Below are 18952 nucleotides of genomic sequence, written 5' to 3' on the forward strand. Positions count from 1 at the left end.
TTTCTTTGTTGTCATGTTGATTCCGCTGTTGCATATTGCTCTGGTGATGGATTATATCTTTTTGCTCATGATTTTGTGACCGGAGGCGACTCTGCTATGTCCCGGATATTTGAGTCAGCTTGTATATATCTTAATTAATTTTATAAATCTTGAAATTAACGATTATGTAAACTTTTAGTAATCTTAAAGTTTCTGAGACTTGAACTGATGATTTCTAAAATATAAATTTAAAATCTAATAAATTGAGCTATATCTTCACATAATTATCTTAGTTATTTAGTTGTAGGTCATTTATATTTGCTATAAAAGGATTTTTTTTTAGTGAACATGTCATAGTTAATTTCTCCTATTTTTTTTTTTGTAGGGTTTTAAGGATTGATTGTACCATGAAAAAAATGAAAATCATGGAGTAAAGAATATTATAATTTTCAAAATTTTCCTGTTCCATTGGCAATTTCTAAAGCTGATAGGCTAGTTCATTGATGATTACAAGTTGCTTTTTGACGAGGTATGCCGTCGGCAATTCCCCCAGTAATTCCTAATACCAACAAAATTCTTTTTAAATATCGATAGAATATTTGGTTGACATTCTCCAATTTTCTTGTAGTAGATGCTCCTTTAACAACAGTATTGGAAGAGAAAAAAAAATTGGATTACTCGTGGAACTCAAAAAAAAATTGGATTACTCGTGGAACTCAAGGATCATGTTTAATGACATTTTATTCTTGGCATGTCATCTCAACACATAGTTCTTCCACTAATGTGATCAAGTGAAGGAAAGTCATGGCATTATATCATGAGTTGATCAACTAGTTCTTTGACTGGCGGCATCCCAGTATGATTCATTACAGGAACCAGAAGCTCTCGTTCATCGCCGTGTCTAATTTGTTCTTCTTGCCGTCGAAAGAAAGTAGCTAGTTAATTTCAATTATCGTACTAATTTCTTCTGGTTAAAATTACCATTCTGATTAAAGATTTAAACACTGATCTTGAATCGAAACACTTTTTTTTTTTTTTTTTAACCTACTGAAAATAAATAAACACTTAAAAAAAGTCATTATGTATTATAAAATATAATTATAACACAGTCTCTATAATTCATCTAAAATTACTAACAAGAGAAATGATCACAGTCAGTCATCCAACGTTGAAAAAACTGTCATCGATGTATCATCAAAAAGGTTAGACAATGAATCTTTCAAGTTTTCCTCCTGCTTGGAATCTAGCCTAGTTACATTCACAGTCTTCAATATCTTCTACAGTAAAGCGAGAGGAATTATCATGTTTTGGGATGGGTTTCTCAATTATTATTCTTCGTCTTATATGTGACCTCTGCTAGCTTCCTTTATTTATTTTTTTTATTATTTTTTACGTGGGTGTCCGGACCTGCTTGCACGCACCACGACTAATTCCACGACTCACTGAACATCCTGCAAACCCAATGAGCATGTAAAAATATATCCAGGTTCACAATATGTCCACAGACCGGAATCAAAATCTTTTTACACAATCCATTTTTCATCAAATTAATTTCATTACAAGAAATTGTAGATGATTTGTGTAACTGACCTCTTTGCTAGATGGATCTAACAGCTTTGGATTCATACAGATACTACTTGTTTTTGTTTTTTGTGTGTGTGAATGCAATCACAGTGCGAAATCTCATAGCTTACTAGGAGCCATGGCAGCTGAAGGTTTTCGTGCTTGGCATGTTCCTCTCCTATTGGTCTGCAACCCCTGCTGCTTGGTGATTGTTCTGGTGTTGTTTTTCCCAGCTCTTAGTTCCTGGCTTTGAGTCTTTTTTTTTTTTTTTATTATTATTTGATGTTTAAAATTTCAGTGTTTTTAAACACAGCCTTCCATGGAATCAAAGCCATATTAGTTGGCTGTGTATGTGGCCAAAAATACCTCATCTTGAGAAATAAAATTAAAACTTCCCTATTCAAAAAATCTTGTCCAACTAGATGGGAAAAAAATAGTCTTAAACAAACGATAATGTTTAGAATAGCGAAACCTGACTATGCTCGTTTTGTGCTTTCTACGTTAAGAAATAATATAAATTATCTGAAAAGATTTATCTTTATAAATTATAATAGTCTTAAACAAACTCTTGGGCTGGATAGAGAACATTTTGCCACTCTTGGGCTGGTTTCCAATTGTATTGTGCCGTTGTTTTTTTCAAGGCCTATTGGTACTCCTCAAAACCTGGGCCTAGTTACTCATCCAGCTGTCTTCAGAGCCAGTAAATATTTCTCTCTAAATTTTTTTTTTTTTTTTAATTTAATACTTTTTTAGTATTTTCAGATTATTTTTTAATGTACTAGTATCAAAAATAATTTTTAAAAAATAAAAAAATATTATTTTAATACATTTATGAATAAAAAGCATTTTAAAAACTAACTATACTCCTAAACATTATTATTATTAGTATTAGTATTATTATGCAGATGCAGAATCGGACATAATTTTTTCTTCAAAGAGGTAGAGAAGTGTCTGATGGGACGAAAATAGACATGGGTCCTTTTCATCTCTCAATTATTGGAATATAATGGCTTGAGACATGGAGCATCCTAGACTTGTCCCCCCACAGACGCAGCTCGTTCAGTAATTCCAAGTTCCAAGCTACGAGTCTCGTCTCAATTTAGTGTAAAAAATAATGTCAAGGTCATGGATAACTATTTAATTTTATCATTAAATTTGTCCAGTCGATCAAAAAGTCTTTATCCAACTTTTATGTACTTTGAAACAATTCTTTATTTAATGATAAGTTAAAAGGGATCTGTATCTACCCGAATTAATATATTGAAATTACTAAGTTAAAAAAAAAAAAAAAAAAAAAAAAAAAAACATGGGTTCAAACCCTCACGGGCTCATCACTTTGACCGCTTGGACACATGAGTAGTTGCGGATTCATTACGCTCATTTTAATTTAAATTTAAAAAGACAAAGCGTCGTCTTTTTATCCAAAATTTGGCCACCTTAACTGTGGCTGAAAAACAAAGAATTTTATCTTCAAAATCTATTTTTTATTTATTTAAAACATTTAACAAACTCTCATGCCCATCATAAAATCAATTTATCAACTTAAAAAAACTAAAAATAATATAAAAAATACAAAATCAAACAGACTGAATTTTTTCTTTCTCGACCTTAATTTGTTTTTAAAGTAATATAGAGTTTTGAAACAACCACCATAGAACTCGTTGAAATAAATTTTTAGATTGATTGGTTTGTCAATTTGTGCTTAGAATGATGCAATTAAAAAAAAATGTAGAGGACAGAAAAAAATATTCAGGGGAGCTGCAGTGAAATAAATAGCGTTTTAGTGTGTTTAGTAGGGTGTGTTTGAAAATATGATTGCGGTTGTTTTTTTATTTGAAAATACATAAAAAAAATAGTTTTTTTATTTTTTAAAATTATTTTTTATATTACCACATTAAAATTATCTAAAAACATAAAAAAATACTAATTTAAAATAAAAAAAAATATAAAAAATTAATTTTTAAAAAATATAAAAAGAAGCGGACTCTAAATAAATAAAATCCCAACCAGACAAGATATATACATTCAGGCCAATCCTGTAAAACACACTACTGTCTGATCTGGGCTTTTTAGAGGTAATGGATGCCCGCATAGCACTCTTTTGATGCCATGGAAGACAAGGAAATCTCTTGTTTGATTTGTCCAAATTGAACATGATGTCGGGTTCCATTCTCATCCCATTACTGTTGAGAAACAGATTTTACGTTTTAAAAGTATGTGTTTTTGAAAAAAAATTATTTTTTTTAATAAATTATTTTTTAATATATTTTTTAGATTGTTTCTAGTGTCAAAAAATATTTTGTAAAAAAATAAAAAATATATTATTTTTATATATTTTAAAGTAAAAAAAAACAATTTAAAAATAATCAGTAACACCATCTAAACCACCCCAATCTCTCCAAGGAACTTTAATGTAACACATCATGCCACTAATGTAGCCATAAATGCCCACACGAAGGACTTCTTATTTTATATGGCCCTACCCCACTAATACAATACTGATTAGGCATATCACCCCAAAATTAAAAAAGAAGTTTTTTTTTTTTTTGGTTAATTTCCGAGTGCTCCTAGTTAATTAGAATGATACAAATTTAATAAATATAGAACAAATTTCAAAATCTTAACTCCAATTAATTGTGCACAAGGAATATTTATTTAGTGGAAAAGTATTTAAAAAAGTGATTATGGTTATTTTTAAAGTATTTTTTATTCAGAAAAATATCAAAATAATATATTTTTTTATTTTTTAAAAATTATTTTAATATCAATACATCAAAATAATTTAAAAATAAAAAAATTAAAACTTTTTAAAAGCACTTTTAAAATCTAAAAAAAAAAAAATATCTGAGAAATCTAGCACGCATGTTTCTGAAGAGTGCCCCCCCCACTGAAAAAGTCGTGTAGGATTTTTAATGGCAGACATTATCCATCTGGGGTACTGATTTACGACATTTTGTAGTAGTAATTTTGTCAAAAGACATAGATTCTTATACTTTTTTATTGATCGTAAAATATTGATCGAGGACTGCTACGCTGTAAAAGGATCCGTTGACGGGACCTTTCTTTGCTGCGTTCTTATTGCTCGGAGGCCAATTCTTCATGAAGATAGACAAAAGCCAATAAAATAGTTACGGATAAAACTCCATTGAAGAAGATGGAAAGCACAATGATTGCAGGAATCTGCTCCAGTGGAACGTTGAAAGGGGACAACGATGAGGCTCCCAATAAGAGCATTTTTTTTTATTGATTAATAAAATAATGAGAGAAGGTAGCATTCGTGTGGAATGCACACTCCTTTCATTTGCTAATGTTATAATCACTTGTATCTTTCAGCTAGAGTGCTCTCCGATTCAGCAATCCATTGTTTTTTCTTCTTTCTTTTTAGTATGTTACGTGCTAGGAAGAAATCTTGTCTACGAGTATGTTTTCTTACATCTATTGAATTCATCTTACTTGGTGTAATATCGCATATATGGACAACTGATGAAGCAAACTTTTTTTTTTTTTTTCAAGTGGTGACAATATTGGATAGGATTTGTGATTTTTGGAACCCATGATCTTCCATTATATTCTTAGCCTCCTTTTGGTTTTGGGTTTCAAACAGAATTGGATAATTTTTTTATGAAAATGTTTTACAGATAAGGTGATATTGACACATCTTATCTTTTGTTTGATTGCCTAGACAAATAAAAAATTCACTTGCTAAAAAAAAACTTGTTCGGATTGGTGATTAGACATGGCCTTTTGCAATGTGGGTTGTGTGTAGATGATGCTTGTGATGAAGGGTTTGCTTTAATAGGTTCTTGCAATCTGATTTTCATCTGGCCACAATCTATAATGGGGATTATTCATTTCTACTTTAAAATTTCTTAAATGAACGTTGTTACATTCATGAATTGTTATCTTATATGATACAAAATTGTTATCATTGCTTTGGTGGATTAATATAAATTGTGTAATGAAAAGAAATAAATCAACACTTGAGTTATTTGAAATCTTGCCCTATAATAATAATAAAAAAAAAGATTAGACTTTGTTGTCAAGTATAAATTCCAAATCATTATTCTATGAGTTTCTACTTCTAATAAATATATGTATTTAGTTTATATGAAATATTAATATGTATAAACAACATATATTATTTTAATTAAAATTAACCAAATAGCAATACATCTTATTATAGATAGGATGTTTTAAGATAATTTTATTTTTTTTTAATATAATCAACTTCTCACAAATTAAATAACGATTAGTATTTTTAATTACCATAAAAATAATTTATAATTTCTTTACCATTATATATCTAGATATCCCAACGATAGATATCTTGGTTTCAATTAGTTATAATCAATTAAAAGAAAAAAGAAAAAGAAAAAGAAAGGAATAGCAATAATTAGACGCATGAGACAAAACAGCGTTCAAGATGAGTCAGTCGCCTTATCAAGATAAATGTCGCTTTATAAAAATGTTACAATAAGTTTAAAGGCTATATAATTGTTTTTCTTAAGCAACTTGCCTTTTTTAAAAAAAAAATTAAAGATGTTTTGTTTCCGTGAATTATGCTCGTTTTTGGTCGCCTCATCTTTAAAATTAGTCAACTATTAATTTAAAAAATAAAAGATTATTAAAAAATAAAAATTAAACTTACCAAAGAAATTTATCTCAAATCCTCTATCTGCATGCATCAAAGATACAACTTAAAATAACATTAAAAATCATATTATTTCTTTTATGAATATAAAATAACATTATTTCTTTTATGAATATCTCAATAAAATAGTTCAAGTAATAAAAAAGAAACTCATTCATATTAAAGTTTTAAATCCGAGCCAAGTCATCAATTTTTTAGAAATAATTAATATTTCAAGCAGGTCATTTAATATTTTTTATTAATTCAATACATATTATTTTAAATGAAATACAATTTAAAATACTATATTAGTTTATACAGATAAAATAACTCTTCAACCCTTTCTCTCCACAAAAAAACAAAACTCATTAGCTATAAATACTTCATTTATCTATCAATTTCAAGGTTCACAATCTTTTCATTCTCAACTTTTTTAACATATATATTTTTAGAGTCTATCTTTTTAAAATATCATTGTATTTTCTCTTTCTAAAAAAAATACTTACTTGAATATTAAAGAGTCCTTAAATCAACCAAAAGATATATTTTACAAGTATCATCCACCTTATCTTATTAGACAACAAGCACTAGCTACCTTAATTAGAGAGAATGGATCAGATTGTTTGAGCGAAAAAATTAACTGATTATTCAACATATAAGTCTTGCTTCTAATCTATTTGAATTTTATAGAATTTAATTAATTTGTTACTTATTTTCTTTAATCTTTTTACTTATCCTCCTTTCACGAGTACAGTTTATAATTAATCCTGAATCAAGATCTTCTTTCTTTTATTTAATTTTTTTCACGAGTCAAGGGCATCGAGTCTTATATAGTTTCCGTACGTGGTGGTTCTTAGGGCACATGCATTTTTCCTTGCTTGATATCGATGAGATCCGGTTATGGTGATATATAAGGATATACTCTAAAGGCCATTGAGGGTAATACATCAAATTACTTTTTACGGGGAAAACCCAACCATTAATATATGGAAAACTATATAATACATCAAATTAATTACTTTATACGATCGACTAATTATATATGAAGTTCAATTTTCTTTTTCAATTTTTTTTATGAAAGTTTCAGCAAATATCTCTTACTGGTAATTTCTTTTTTCTAAAGAATTACTAATATATTAAGTATGGTAAAGCATTGCCATACGTTTTCCTGAAATATATATATACTAACATAACCCATAGTTGTGAGAATATATTTAATTGGCAGCTAAAATAATCTTCTGTTAGATTAAAGCATTTTCTATTGTTAGTGGACGTCATTCCCCACTTTTGCCTTGCCTTCCACAATAGCAAATATTTTCCTCTATATATACCACTCTTCATGGCGTGTGTCCTCCACAGTACTTCTCCAACCTTCTCCTCTTTCCTCTATCTGATAATTCTAATAAAATCTTCATCATTTTCAATCTACTTTTCTTCCATGGCTAGCAACCAAACATCCCTCAATGATGCCAAATTTGCTCTCCCCGTTAGTGATGTTGAGCAACAATCAGCTTTAGAGATTGAAACCGAAGACTTTGACTACTCCAAACGAGCACAATGGCTACGAGCTGCAGTGCTCGGAGCCAATGATGGTTTGGTCTCCACCGCATCATTGATGATGGGGGTGGGGGCCGTGAAACAAGACCTTAAGGCCATGATACTGACTGGGTTTGCCGGTTTGGTGGCTGGGGCTTGTAGCATGGCAATAGGTGAGTTTGTGTCTGTCCACTCACAACTAGATATTGAGTTGGCCCAAATGAAAAGAGACAGACAAAGAAAAGACACGGAAGAAAAAGAAGAGGGAGAGAATGAGAGTTTGCCAAACCCATTGCTGGCAGCTGCAGCTTCAGCTCTTGCCTTTTCAGTTGGTGCATTGGTGCCATTGCTAGCTGCCTCCTTCATAAGGGAGTACAAGGTGAGGCTAGGAGTTGTGGTCGCCGCAGTAACCTTGGCTTTGATGATCTTCGGGTGGTTAGGGGCTGTGCTGGGCAAAGCACCGGCTGTTAGGTCATCACTTAGGGTTTTGGTAGGAGGATGGCTGGCTATGGCCATCACCTTTGGTCTAACCAAGCTGATTGGATCAAGTGGACTGTGAATTTGCACTCCCCTTGTCGTTTTTATTAATTTCTTTTTGTTAAAGTAATTTTCTTATGTTGTTTGTCATTTTTGTTTTTTTTTAAATAGATAGGTGCGAACTCGAAACCTATTAAGAAAATAAAAATATTAATAGCAATGGACTATAGTCTTCCTTTCTTTCTTTTTTTATCTAAACGTTGTGACACATGGGAAGTAAAGGTGGGTTTGTTGCAACCATACCAGTTCTAATTTAAGAATATGGTTATGATTATGTTTTAAAAATATTTTTTATATTAAAAATAATATATATATATATATATATAAATTTAATATCAATGTATTAAAATGATCTAAAATTAAAAAAAAAAAACAATTTGCATCAAGATTAATTAGAAGCCAAGGTGGGTTAGCTTCATAAACCTAGTATCTAGCTCTGTGCATGGCGGGTTCGACTAAATATCTAGTTAAAATGTTAAATATTACAGCAACCACAAAATAAAGAGGTGTGACCAGCTAATCAGTTGATAATTGGATTAAACCCAATATACAATATATACTTGAACCTTTCTGGATTGTTTATTATATTGAAAAGACTAAATCAGCTTGTGGGGGTGACATGAAATTTATTTTCATTTTCTAAAAGTAATCAAAATAGAATTGTTTTTATTTCCTGGTTATATGAAAGGTCTGATTCAATAAAAATACAATCCAAGTGGTAAAAACCAATTTGAACTCATAAACTTTAGGTTGAGGTTATTTTTCTTTCTTTTTATGTGTTTTTTTATATATTTAAAAATTATTAGACTAGAATTTATAAGTATTTTTTAAGAACTTTTTGTTAGTCTAATGACAACCCGTGTGTCTAGAGGGTTTTTGAAAACAAGTGTTTACAAAGGTTATGGGCTCGCGGCCTGATATCCTTAGACTTAGGCATGCATCAAGTGCTCTTGGGTCTTAATAACATACCTGACACCTATGGGCTCAACCACTCAAGTATGATGCCTAAGCCTAAATAAGAGCTAGACGCCTCTTAGGCCCTAGGCCTTGTGCTTAGTCTCGGTGCGTGTCCTAGCACCTCCTCATTCTTGTCTGGTGGTCTAGACCCGACATTTATTCGATTGAAATTTTTATTTAAACCAAGTTTTTTATCTTGAATCTTATTCAATCTACATCCTTGTATGTATGAAAATCTCACATGGTCTAATATATTTTTATTGCATTAATACAAGTATAAAAGATATTTGTTTTATATTAATATTTGTGTCAAATATATTTATTTCTCATTAATTTTTATATAAATAATATTTATTTATTTATTAATGCTATAGGATTTGACCTTTCAAATTAAATACTCTTGTTCCTCCTATTCACGAAGAAGGTAGGAAAATAACTCCATGCATGTTTTTTCTGCATGTTAACAAGGATCACGACCGGCGTAAGTGAATGAAAATCTTAAAAATAATTATTTTAATGAATTTTTTTAAAAATATTTAAGAAATATTTTATTTTTATTTTTATATAAGTATACAAGTGTGGCTTTGAATAATTTTTATTTTGTACTTGGAGTCTTTTATTAAATGGGGACATTTTTTATTTTATAAAGTATAATTGATAAATATATCTAACTTATTCTTGATGCATTTTATTAGGCGGAGGTCATGAGTCATTGTCCAAGTAACATTTAGTTTAAGTCGGCTCTGACATGGATCTCTACAAGGACAGTCGCACTCCACAATACACCATCTAGGGTGTACTAGCCTGGTTACCAGCATGATATCGCGAGTTTTTTTTTTATATATAAAAATATTTTTTAAAAAAAAATTTAAAAATCTTGGATTTTTTTTGCACGGTCATGCCTAAAAGTAATATTTATAATATTAATAATAAAATTAAACTTGCATGATCCAAGTTTAAGTGAGCTTGATTGCAACACCAGACTCAAGAATATTGGATGTGGGTCTGGCTATAAGGTCGTGTCATAAAAGTATGATAATTAAATAGACTAATTAAAAAAATAAAATAAAAAAACCAATAGAAAGGAAAAAACTAATGAAGAAAAGGAAAAAAATGAATTAATTGGGTTAACCCTTTAAACTAGCTTATCCCGTAAAACCTGAGATTCGCGTAATGAAAGTTTGATAACTAAATAGAAAAAAAAATGACGGGCTTACCGAGAATTAACTGGGTTAACCTATCAAATCAAGTTAACCTGTCAAGCCCAGGATACGTATCATGAAAGTATGAAAGTCTGATAATTAAATAAAAAGAAAATTAACTTTAACAAACTAAACTAAATGAAAAAAATAACTCGTCAAATCAGGTCAACCCATCAAACCCGAGATCCGTATTATGAAAATCTGATAGCTAAATAAAAAAAATTTAACATTAACAAACTAAATCAAACAAAAACAATTCATTAAAAAAAATTAAAAAGAAAAAAAAAAGTTAATATTGTAGTAATCCATAGTGTTTTTTTTTTAAAAAAAAAGCTACAAAGCTAAGTTTTCAATCACATCAATATAAAAAAAAACGACAAAGATAATTTTTTTTTAAAAGTCAATTTTGGTTAAAATAAATATAAAAAAAACATGTAAAAAAAAGAAAACAAAAGCGAAAAAAAAAACACGTGGGGAAAGCTACAGTGTTTAAAAAAAATAAACAAAAAAACTAAAATTTTAACCAGTTCAATAGTAAAAAAGTAAAATCAACAAAAAAAATTCTGAAAAAAAAATGTAAAAATTAACAATTTTGAAAAAAAAAAAAAAAAACATATGAGGAAAGCTAAAGTTAGATTATCATTTAGCTCAATATTGAAAAACTAAATTCGATAAATATAATTTTTTAAAAAAATATATGCGTAAACATTGTAGTAAAACAAAAACTATGTAGGGGAAACACTGTAGCATTCCATATTATTTAAAAAAAAAAACTACAAAGCTAAATTCTCAACCAACTTAATATATATAAAAAAATAAAATCTACAAAGATCATTTTGAAAAAAAAAAGAATAAATAAATCATAAAAAGAAAAAAAAAACAATGTATGAGAATATTATAGCAATCCATAATGTTTTAAAGAAAAAAACTACATAGTTAAATTTTTAACCAGCTTAATATTTAAAAAAATTAGTAAAGATAATTTTGAAAAAAAAATAAAAAAAAGAAAAAAAACAAAGACAAAGAAGTCAATTTTGGGTAAAAAAAAAAAACAAAAAAAAAACTGTTACGGTGAAAAAAAAAAAACCAAAGCTGCTACAGTGAATTTCCCACGCGTTTTAGAGTTCTTTAACTAGATCTTTGACCCGAGTTACACCGTGAGTCAAGTTCTTTTTTTTAATGGTTAAGAAAATATAAAGATGTTAGGAAGTTTAAAATCCCATATATACTCGATGACACATTTTGAAATATCAAGAATGACATATTTAAAAAAAAATAATTAAGATGGTGACATTTGGGATTGACCCAAATAAATTTGTAATTCGAGTTATAAGATTATAATAACACCAAATAACACAAATTGAAAAAAATAAAAAGCTCAATTTCAGTCAATCAAGTATTAAAAGATAAAAAAAATTAATTTAAAAAAGAAACCCCCAAAAAAAAAAACAATCAGAGTAAACTTAGAAAAAATGGTCAAACCCGCAAAACCCAAGACATGAAAACAGGACTCTCCCAAAGAAAAATAAAATAAAAAATATATATGTCAAGGCCGGTTCCTAACCAATCCATTATCAAAGTACAAAATTGAAAAAAATACTATTTAAACCAAAAAAAACAACAAAAAAACTTGAATTATATGAGGTGAACTCGTTGAATTTGCAACTTCGATAATAAAATTGACATAACTTCATAGAAAAAACTACTCATTTAAAAAAAAAAATTAAGAAAGAAAAACTATCCCACCATAATAAAAGAAAATGTTAATGTATGATATTTTAAAAAAATAAATAATTTAATTTAATTTAATTGAAGTTAAAAAAAATAAAGATAAGCTCTTGAAGAAAAAAGAGTCAAAGAATCTAGGCCTGATGGACCAATTCATGGACCCAAAGCAAGGAATAGCTTGCATGCCCATTTATTATTTTTTTTTTTTGGCTTGGCATCTCACTAAACAATTTTTTTCCTCGTAGAAACACAAATGACATGTCATCTATATCTTTAATTTTCAGCAACTTAAGGGTTGTTGAAAATTAGGATTGAGGTTTTTTAAACCTAAAATTTTATTTTTCAACCCAAAAAAACTACAAAACAACTTAGAAATCCACATAAACCTTTTAATGCCTTCAAACAACCTAAAAATTGGTTCATAAATAAAAAATCAACTCAAAACCCAAAAAATCTTAAGGTTAGATCTACCTTCTTAAGAGATTTTTTAGCGAGTTTCTCTTTCATCTCTCCAACTAAGAACTGAGGAATAAAATAAAATAAAACATATTGTTGACAATTCGTTCATCTTTTACAGTTATAAAATCCATACCTTTTTACTTTTCTGCCGCCATATGTTGGCTAAGGAAGAAGTACAATATAGAGGTAAAGGACCCCATTATGTTATGGACAAGGAAAGAAATGAAGGGGAAAAAAACCAAAGAAAACAATAGGGGCTTGTCCACTTAAATGTTTTTTTTTCAAGCAAAAAAAAATAATTTAAGAATAAAATAGCCAATTGCTAATTCAATTCATTGTCACAAGTATTTAAATAATAAAATTAAATTAAATTTTATAATATAATATTTTATTCAAATATAAAAATTATAATATATTATTTAATTTCCCCAGAGGCCTATGAACTAATTGCCGTAGGAGCGCAGGCTAGAAGATAAATTAATCCATTAAACAGTATCTCCTACTTAGTTCCTTTTTTTTCTCTAATGAAATATTGATTTATCCCAAAAAAATAATAATAATAACTGGCTTTTGGAATTTGTTGAAAGGTACTTTCAAGTGCAAATAATATGAGGGCAAACATCAATGAAGCAAGAATTGCTGCTTTGAAACCCTAAACCCTAGCTGACAAGAATAAAACATCATAGTTCCAAACATGATTGCCCGTAGCTACAGCAGGGCAGAATCACTCCTTTTATTAACATTTTTATGCAGTCTCCCAAGTCCATCTAAAAACACCCTCTGTTATTCCAATTCAAAAGGTTTTCCTCATCAAAATGAGGAAGGGTTGGCACGATTCAGCCAAATAACATCTGAGAAATGTCAAGTAGGGTAGCAAAGTAAAACATACGGATAGGAAATGAAAGTGGTGTCCTGAGAGCATTCCATATCACTTCAGTTTAGAGAGTAGCTTTGGTGCAACCTGCATATTCCAAAATGTTGAATTCTGCATATGAACCAGACCAATAATACTCCAAGAAAGCATTAGGAAATGAAAAGAAAAACTTACGCATTTATCAATACAGAACCAGTAGTCAAAGTACTGCCCTGTGCAATGTTTCTGGCTGGTGTCATCTCCTTCAACTCTTTTAACACATGCCTGTAATAAGTGGAACATAATCATACTTGAGGTGGCAAAACATATACTCAAGCTGAAAAACATCCAACCAATAGCATGTCAATACAGTAGTGACCATTGAATCTTGATTATATACTGCCAGAAACAAGCTAGCACCCACAGGGTTCGCTGTACAGCGTATCCACATGACCATTACCACCAAAAAAAAAAAAAAAACTATCTCTCTTGTCAAGCAGCATAAGCTTGAACATTAGTTAAAGCAGTTAGTTTCATGGCCCAAAGTTCTTATATGTATGCATGTATGTAGCTACAAATCATGACCCAGAATTAGTGAACTGACATACAAAACAATCAGTGGCGTCATTTCTATTAGTTCCTGAGATAGTTTTCAGTAATTGTGGAATGCATAAAACAGTTGCATTAGGGAAGTTCCAGGAAGTATAACATCTAAGAGCCTTGGAGAGTATTGGATATCATGCTGGTAGCCAGAAGACACAGGACCAAGCATCATATACATTAGATATGAAGACAAAGGAGCAAGAGAGAGAGAAGGCAGGCAAAAGGAAATAAGATAAAATGTGAAAGTGCTTCACCTCATATTCAAGTAGAGGCTTCACACACTTAGGCTTGCAAGAGTCCTCAAGATACTTCTTTTGATCAACGAGTTCTTCGTCCGCCCTCAATATAAATAAATGAGAACAAGCGCATGCAAAGGGTAAGACATGAGAAAACTTTGAAATGCAACACAAAGAGCCATGCGAGTAGATAAAGCTCATTATTGACTCTGGCAGCACAGGTAAAAGCATGTTCGTGAATTTAGCATCCGTGTCATTGTGTATGAGAACATAATTTTGGCCCACGCAACATCCAATTACAGATGAAATTCTTGGTTCAAAACCAATGAAATTATATCTTCAAAACTATACATTTAAACCAGAGTGAAAATACTTAAATGCATGAACCAACCTTTAATAGTTTGTTAATAAAATAAAAAAAAGAATTTTTATAGGTCCAAAAAATCCCAGTTTATGGCAGTTAAACTATATCCGGCACCATACAAAGGATGACAGCAATTTGTTTCCCTACAGCATTTATCCATATAAACAACCTTAAACCTGAGATCAAGACACCGGCACTGAACGGCTGTCTCCACGGTGGTTCAATTTCAGAAATGTGCAAAAACACAACAGGTGAGGTAAAAGCACATTAAAATTATAACACGCTTAGCAGTAACTTAAAGGCACGAAAAGTGGAGCCAAATACTTACATGTATTAGAACTAAGATATGACAATTCGCGGTGTTCCCTCTGTAAAAGACGGCAAATGATTTATTTATTTATTGTAGATACGGAGATTAATAGCCAGACCTTAGAATTTTAGAAATGCTGATTTATTTATTTATTGTAAATCAGAATCGGAGAAAGAAATTGAATGAAACACAAAAGAGATTTGAATGAATGAATGAGAGCTAACGAAGCGTACCTCTTGGTTAGTGTTAGTGGGGGGGAGAGATAGATAACAGAGATCGGCGGCGTGATTGTTCGTTGTTCGATTTTTAAAATAATGCCTCTCCTGATCTCAGTTTGCTAGTTACTGCAGGAGATTTCTGGCCTGGACTGGGCCCGTTATATTGGGCCATGAATGGGCCTTTTTACAGACGACGTTGTCCGAGTATTTCTCATCGGGAAAATTTAGAGGGTTAGGACGGACTGGGGACTGATTTGCAAACTTGTTGAGGTGGTGGAGGGTTCACGGTTTAGCTGCCTAGAATTATTTGGAATTGTTATAATAACTGCGGTTGAAGACAATTTTTATTTAAAAATAAATCTATTATTTTTTTAAAATTACGATTTTGCACCGTGATGCCGAATTTCAATCAAACTGAATTCTATGGTTTCAGCAGTCGTGGCTGTTGGGTCCTTCGCGTTTTCTATTTCGTTCAATTTCATTTCCGATTCCAATTTCATTAGCATTTTCTATTAAAAAAGGAATTGTTCCCCAGTAAAGGCGATTCTTAGACCATCAATAGTCAAAGCTAACTATAGGCAAAAACAACCTCACATGAGCAGGGATCCTGCACGACTGTGGAATGCTGAGATTGCCATGAAGGAAAAGCAAGGAATTCCGTCCGATCAGTTAACCAATTTAGACAGGATCTGCTATGAAGTGAAACCTTAACTATATTTATCATATCGGATGACAGAACACATAGCAGATTTGTCATATGGTTCTTTTAATCTATGTACAAAAACTAGGAAATGAACTGGACATGCAAATATCAATCAACACTGCAGCATACAAACAAGCATCATGGAAAGCATCGTCTCTCATAAAATAGAAAGGTATAAGCATATGGTTATGCTTTATGCAATATATAGTCTCCATCTTTAAAATTTTCAACACGACCTCACATGATATCACCTTCAACTTCTTGCAAGTTGCAATGCAATAAATCCAAGACACGTTCCATTATTCTAATTCAAAAAATGTTTGCTCATCAAAATGAAAGGAGGTTGCCCCAAATGAGCGAAATAAGCACAAGATCTGACATTTAGAAAGATTCGGTAGGAAACGGAGGTGCCCTGACACATCCCTACTACTTCAGTTTCGAAAACAGCTTTGGTGCAACCTGCATTTGAAAATGCCAAATTCAGTTGATGACCCAAACCAAAATCTAGAGGAACTTTGAAAAGGTGAAAGAGAACTTACACATTTATCAACACAGGACCAGTAATCAAAGTACTGCCCCGTACAATGTTTGTGGCCACTCTCATCGCCTTGAATTCTCTTAACACATGCCTGTAACAAGTACCACAGAGTTATAAGCTCTCAGCCACAAAATCATATCCTTGAGCTGAAGACATATCCATTCAGTAGAAACCAATAAAAGAAATGATTTCTTTTACCTATAACTACCAAAGAAATGATTTCAAAAATTTGTTGAGCCAGAAATGCTGGCACCAACAGAGAGCATGTCCACACTTCACTAACAAATTATCAAGAACAATCTTCTCTTATCAAGCAGCAAAAGATTGAAGATGAAGTAAAATCAGTGCTTTTTAGTGTCAGGAAGGGCAACAGTTTCCCACAAGGTTAATGGTGCAGGGAGTGAACAAGTAGATTTAAAGGTTTAGGGTATGCACAGTGAAAGAATGTTTACAAGTTGAATAAAAGATCTTAACTAGTGAAACTGGTGTGTTTATTTGCCTTTCACTTCTGAAGCCAAGGATTTATTAGACTATGAATTCATTTTCTCCAGATAGCAGACAGAAAATAAACAAATGAATACAAGGAAGAAGATCACTGCAACAAACCCAATGTAGTTTTAGTGCTTTGGTGATTGCTGGTAAACTCAGCTAAGCTTCAGATGAATTCTCTAGATTTGGCTCTTTGTTTCATTTACTTTCATAAATTAACACATTAATAAAACCTCCAAAGCTTTAAGAAAAAAAAAGCATTTGGTACTCAGCCTCACCGAACCTGGATGGTTTTAAAGCTGACATATTCAATGTGCAATGCAAATACTTGTCCTCAATTTAGAAATCTTATGAAAGACATTATTTAGACAATCCATGATCAAGATCTTCACTAATTGCTTTCTAAAATAGAGGAATATGTTAGTGCACATTTAAGAAAATACACATACGACAACTATTTCCTTATTGAGCCCAGGGAAGACAGGAAAAAGGATCGTATAGTAATACAAGTCTGTAACTTCCATGGAACCCATTTTTTTCTTTCTTTTCTTTTTTATTGAACAAACATCCCATTCATTCAATATCAAGATACAGGAAAAACCTTAATGACAAACAAAAGAACTACACGTATGCAATCCAAGATTTTCACTCATGCATTCTATAAACAAGTCGAAATCTGAAAACGCTTTACCTGATATTCAAGCAATGGCCTCACACACTTAGGCTTGCAAGCTTCCTCAAGATACTTCTTTGGATCTACTGGTTCCTCGTCCGCCCTAAATTTAATTGAAACAGAGCAAATGCATGTAAAACATCTCTCCAAATACAAGTGCAATGTAGTTTAACAAACAGGAAAAGAAAGTTCCTGCTTCAAACTAAACCAACAGTTGATATCTACAATACAAAATATCTAAACCGGTAGTTTTTAATGGTTATAAGCATAATTGTTCCAAATGGTGCTACACGATGTTGTCATACATTCCACTGGTAAGGAAGACAGCACCATGATCTTGGTTCATGGCCCTAAGACAAAGTACCTAAACCAGAAAAGGTGAGACATTCTTATGTGTGCTTTCTAATGTATTTACAAAATAGAAAAGCAGGACAGACATGTACCTATATTTATTTCATTTACTTTAAACAGCAGGGATACGAACCTTCCTTTTTCAACCTCGCCTCCCCACATAAATAATAACAATAATAATAATAATAACAATAATAATAATAACAACAACAACAATTTTGACTAAAGCCCCAGTTTATCACAAATATACCCTTTAAATTGGTATAATTCACTATTGATCTGCGTGTTCTAGTCCACAACACAATAACTTTTTACTCCATCGTAAAATCCAAAAACCTACCTTTCATTTCCATGGATTATTTCACCAATATACAATCACACACCATGGCAGACTAAAAATAAGATTCAATAAATAAATCAGTAAGGCTTGCTATAAGCACATTTGAGTGGCAGTAAATTAAGAAGGACGAAGTACTCACATATATTAGAACTAAAAAGCACGGTGAGACAAATTGACGACTTCTCTGCAATTATTTGAAACCAGTTAATTTAATCACTAACGACATCCAAAGAACAAAGGAAGAAGACCTAAAATATTGGAGAAGGTGATTTGCGAATTAAAAAGAATATATATAGGAAATTAACAGTGAGGTTAGCAAGAGTTGTGAAAATAAAGGATCGACGATGGGAGATGAAATAGCAGATAAAGAGAAGTAAATGAACGGAATCTCACCTTGGTTGGGAGTTGGTGACACGAAAACCGGGTGATTGACGCAGGCAAAGCGACTGCTGGTTCTCTGGGATTTACTTTTCTAGAGAGATCTATGACCTGAGCCTTAGAGGCCTAATGGGCCTGTCTTGGTTGGACTATAAACCTTCTACATTAACGAGCCTGATTTGACCCACTTCAGTTCACAGTAATTCCTTTGATTATTTATTTATTTATTTTGGGAATTATCAGGTTTCTTATTTATTTATTTGAATAGTTCATAAAATAACTTGGTATTTTTTTCATGATTAATG

General features: G+C 31.1%; 3 protein-coding genes across 4 annotated transcripts; 1 reads left to right on the top strand and 2 right to left on the bottom strand.

The window, feature by feature from the left end:
• Positions 1–7513: 7513 nt before the first annotated feature.
• On the top strand, positions 7514–8414 carry LOC118029277 (vacuolar iron transporter homolog 2). Its single transcript, XM_035033125.2, has one exon. It carries the CDS (start codon positions 7611–7613, stop codon positions 8265–8267), a length of 657 nt encoding a protein of 218 aa, XP_034889016.1. The 5' UTR covers positions 7514–7610; the 3' UTR covers positions 8268–8414.
• Positions 8415–13276: 4862 nt separating this feature from the next.
• Positions 13277–15304, bottom strand: LOC118029279 (cytochrome b-c1 complex subunit 6-1, mitochondrial). Of its 2 annotated transcripts, XM_035033130.2 has the most exons (5): positions 15191–15304; positions 14976–15015; positions 14302–14386; positions 13640–13729; positions 13277–13552 (listed from the first exon to the last, which is right to left on the bottom strand). In XM_035033130.2, coding segments are annotated over exons 2-5 (210 nt in total). In that variant the 5' UTR covers positions 14978–15015; positions 15191–15304; the 3' UTR covers positions 13277–13519. The 2 variants fall into 2 exon arrangements, with proteins under 2 accessions (XP_034889021.1, XP_034889020.1); XM_035033129.2 differs by lacking the exons at positions 14976–15015; positions 15191–15304 and having other exon boundaries at positions 14302–14802.
• A 712-nt stretch (positions 15305–16016) lies between these two features.
• LOC118029280 (cytochrome b-c1 complex subunit 6-1, mitochondrial) lies at positions 16017–18776 on the bottom strand. Its single transcript, XM_035033131.2, has 5 exons — positions 18663–18776; positions 18409–18453; positions 17597–17681; positions 16418–16507; positions 16017–16337 (listed from the first exon to the last, which is right to left on the bottom strand). Coding segments are annotated over exons 2-5 (210 nt in total). The 5' UTR covers positions 18411–18453; positions 18663–18776; the 3' UTR covers positions 16017–16304.
• Positions 18777–18952: the final 176 nt, after the last annotated feature.

Source organism: Populus alba, chromosome 5, assembly GCF_005239225.2.
Source record: "Populus alba chromosome 5, ASM523922v2, whole genome shotgun sequence".
NCBI classification, from domain to species: Eukaryota; Viridiplantae; Streptophyta; class Magnoliopsida; order Malpighiales; family Salicaceae; genus Populus; species Populus alba.

Bases quoted from the DNA above. Each gene is read 5' to 3' on its own strand.
- LOC118029277 (XM_035033125.2), top strand. From the start codon at position 7,611: ATGGCTAGCAACCAAACATCCCTCAATGATGCCAAATTTGCTCTCCCC.
- LOC118029279 (XM_035033129.2), bottom strand. From the start codon at position 14,514: ATGCTTTTACCTGTGCTGCCAGAGTCAATAATGAGCTTTATCTACTCG. The intron at 13,730-14,301 runs GTGAAGCACTTT...CACTTATTACAG, and splicing joins AGCCTCTACTTGAATATGAG to GCATGTGTTAAAAGAGTTGA. The intron at 13,553-13,639 runs GTAAGTTTTTCT...TGGAATATGCAG, and splicing joins GGTTCTGTATTGATAAATGC to GTTGCACCAAAGCTACTCTC.
- LOC118029280 (XM_035033131.2), bottom strand. The intron at 16,508-17,596 runs GTAAAGCGTTTT...TACTTGTTACAG, and splicing joins GGCCATTGCTTGAATATCAG to GCATGTGTTAAGAGAATTCA. The intron at 16,338-16,417 runs GTAAGTTCTCTT...TTTCAAATGCAG, and splicing joins GGTCCTGTGTTGATAAATGT to GTTGCACCAAAGCTGTTTTC.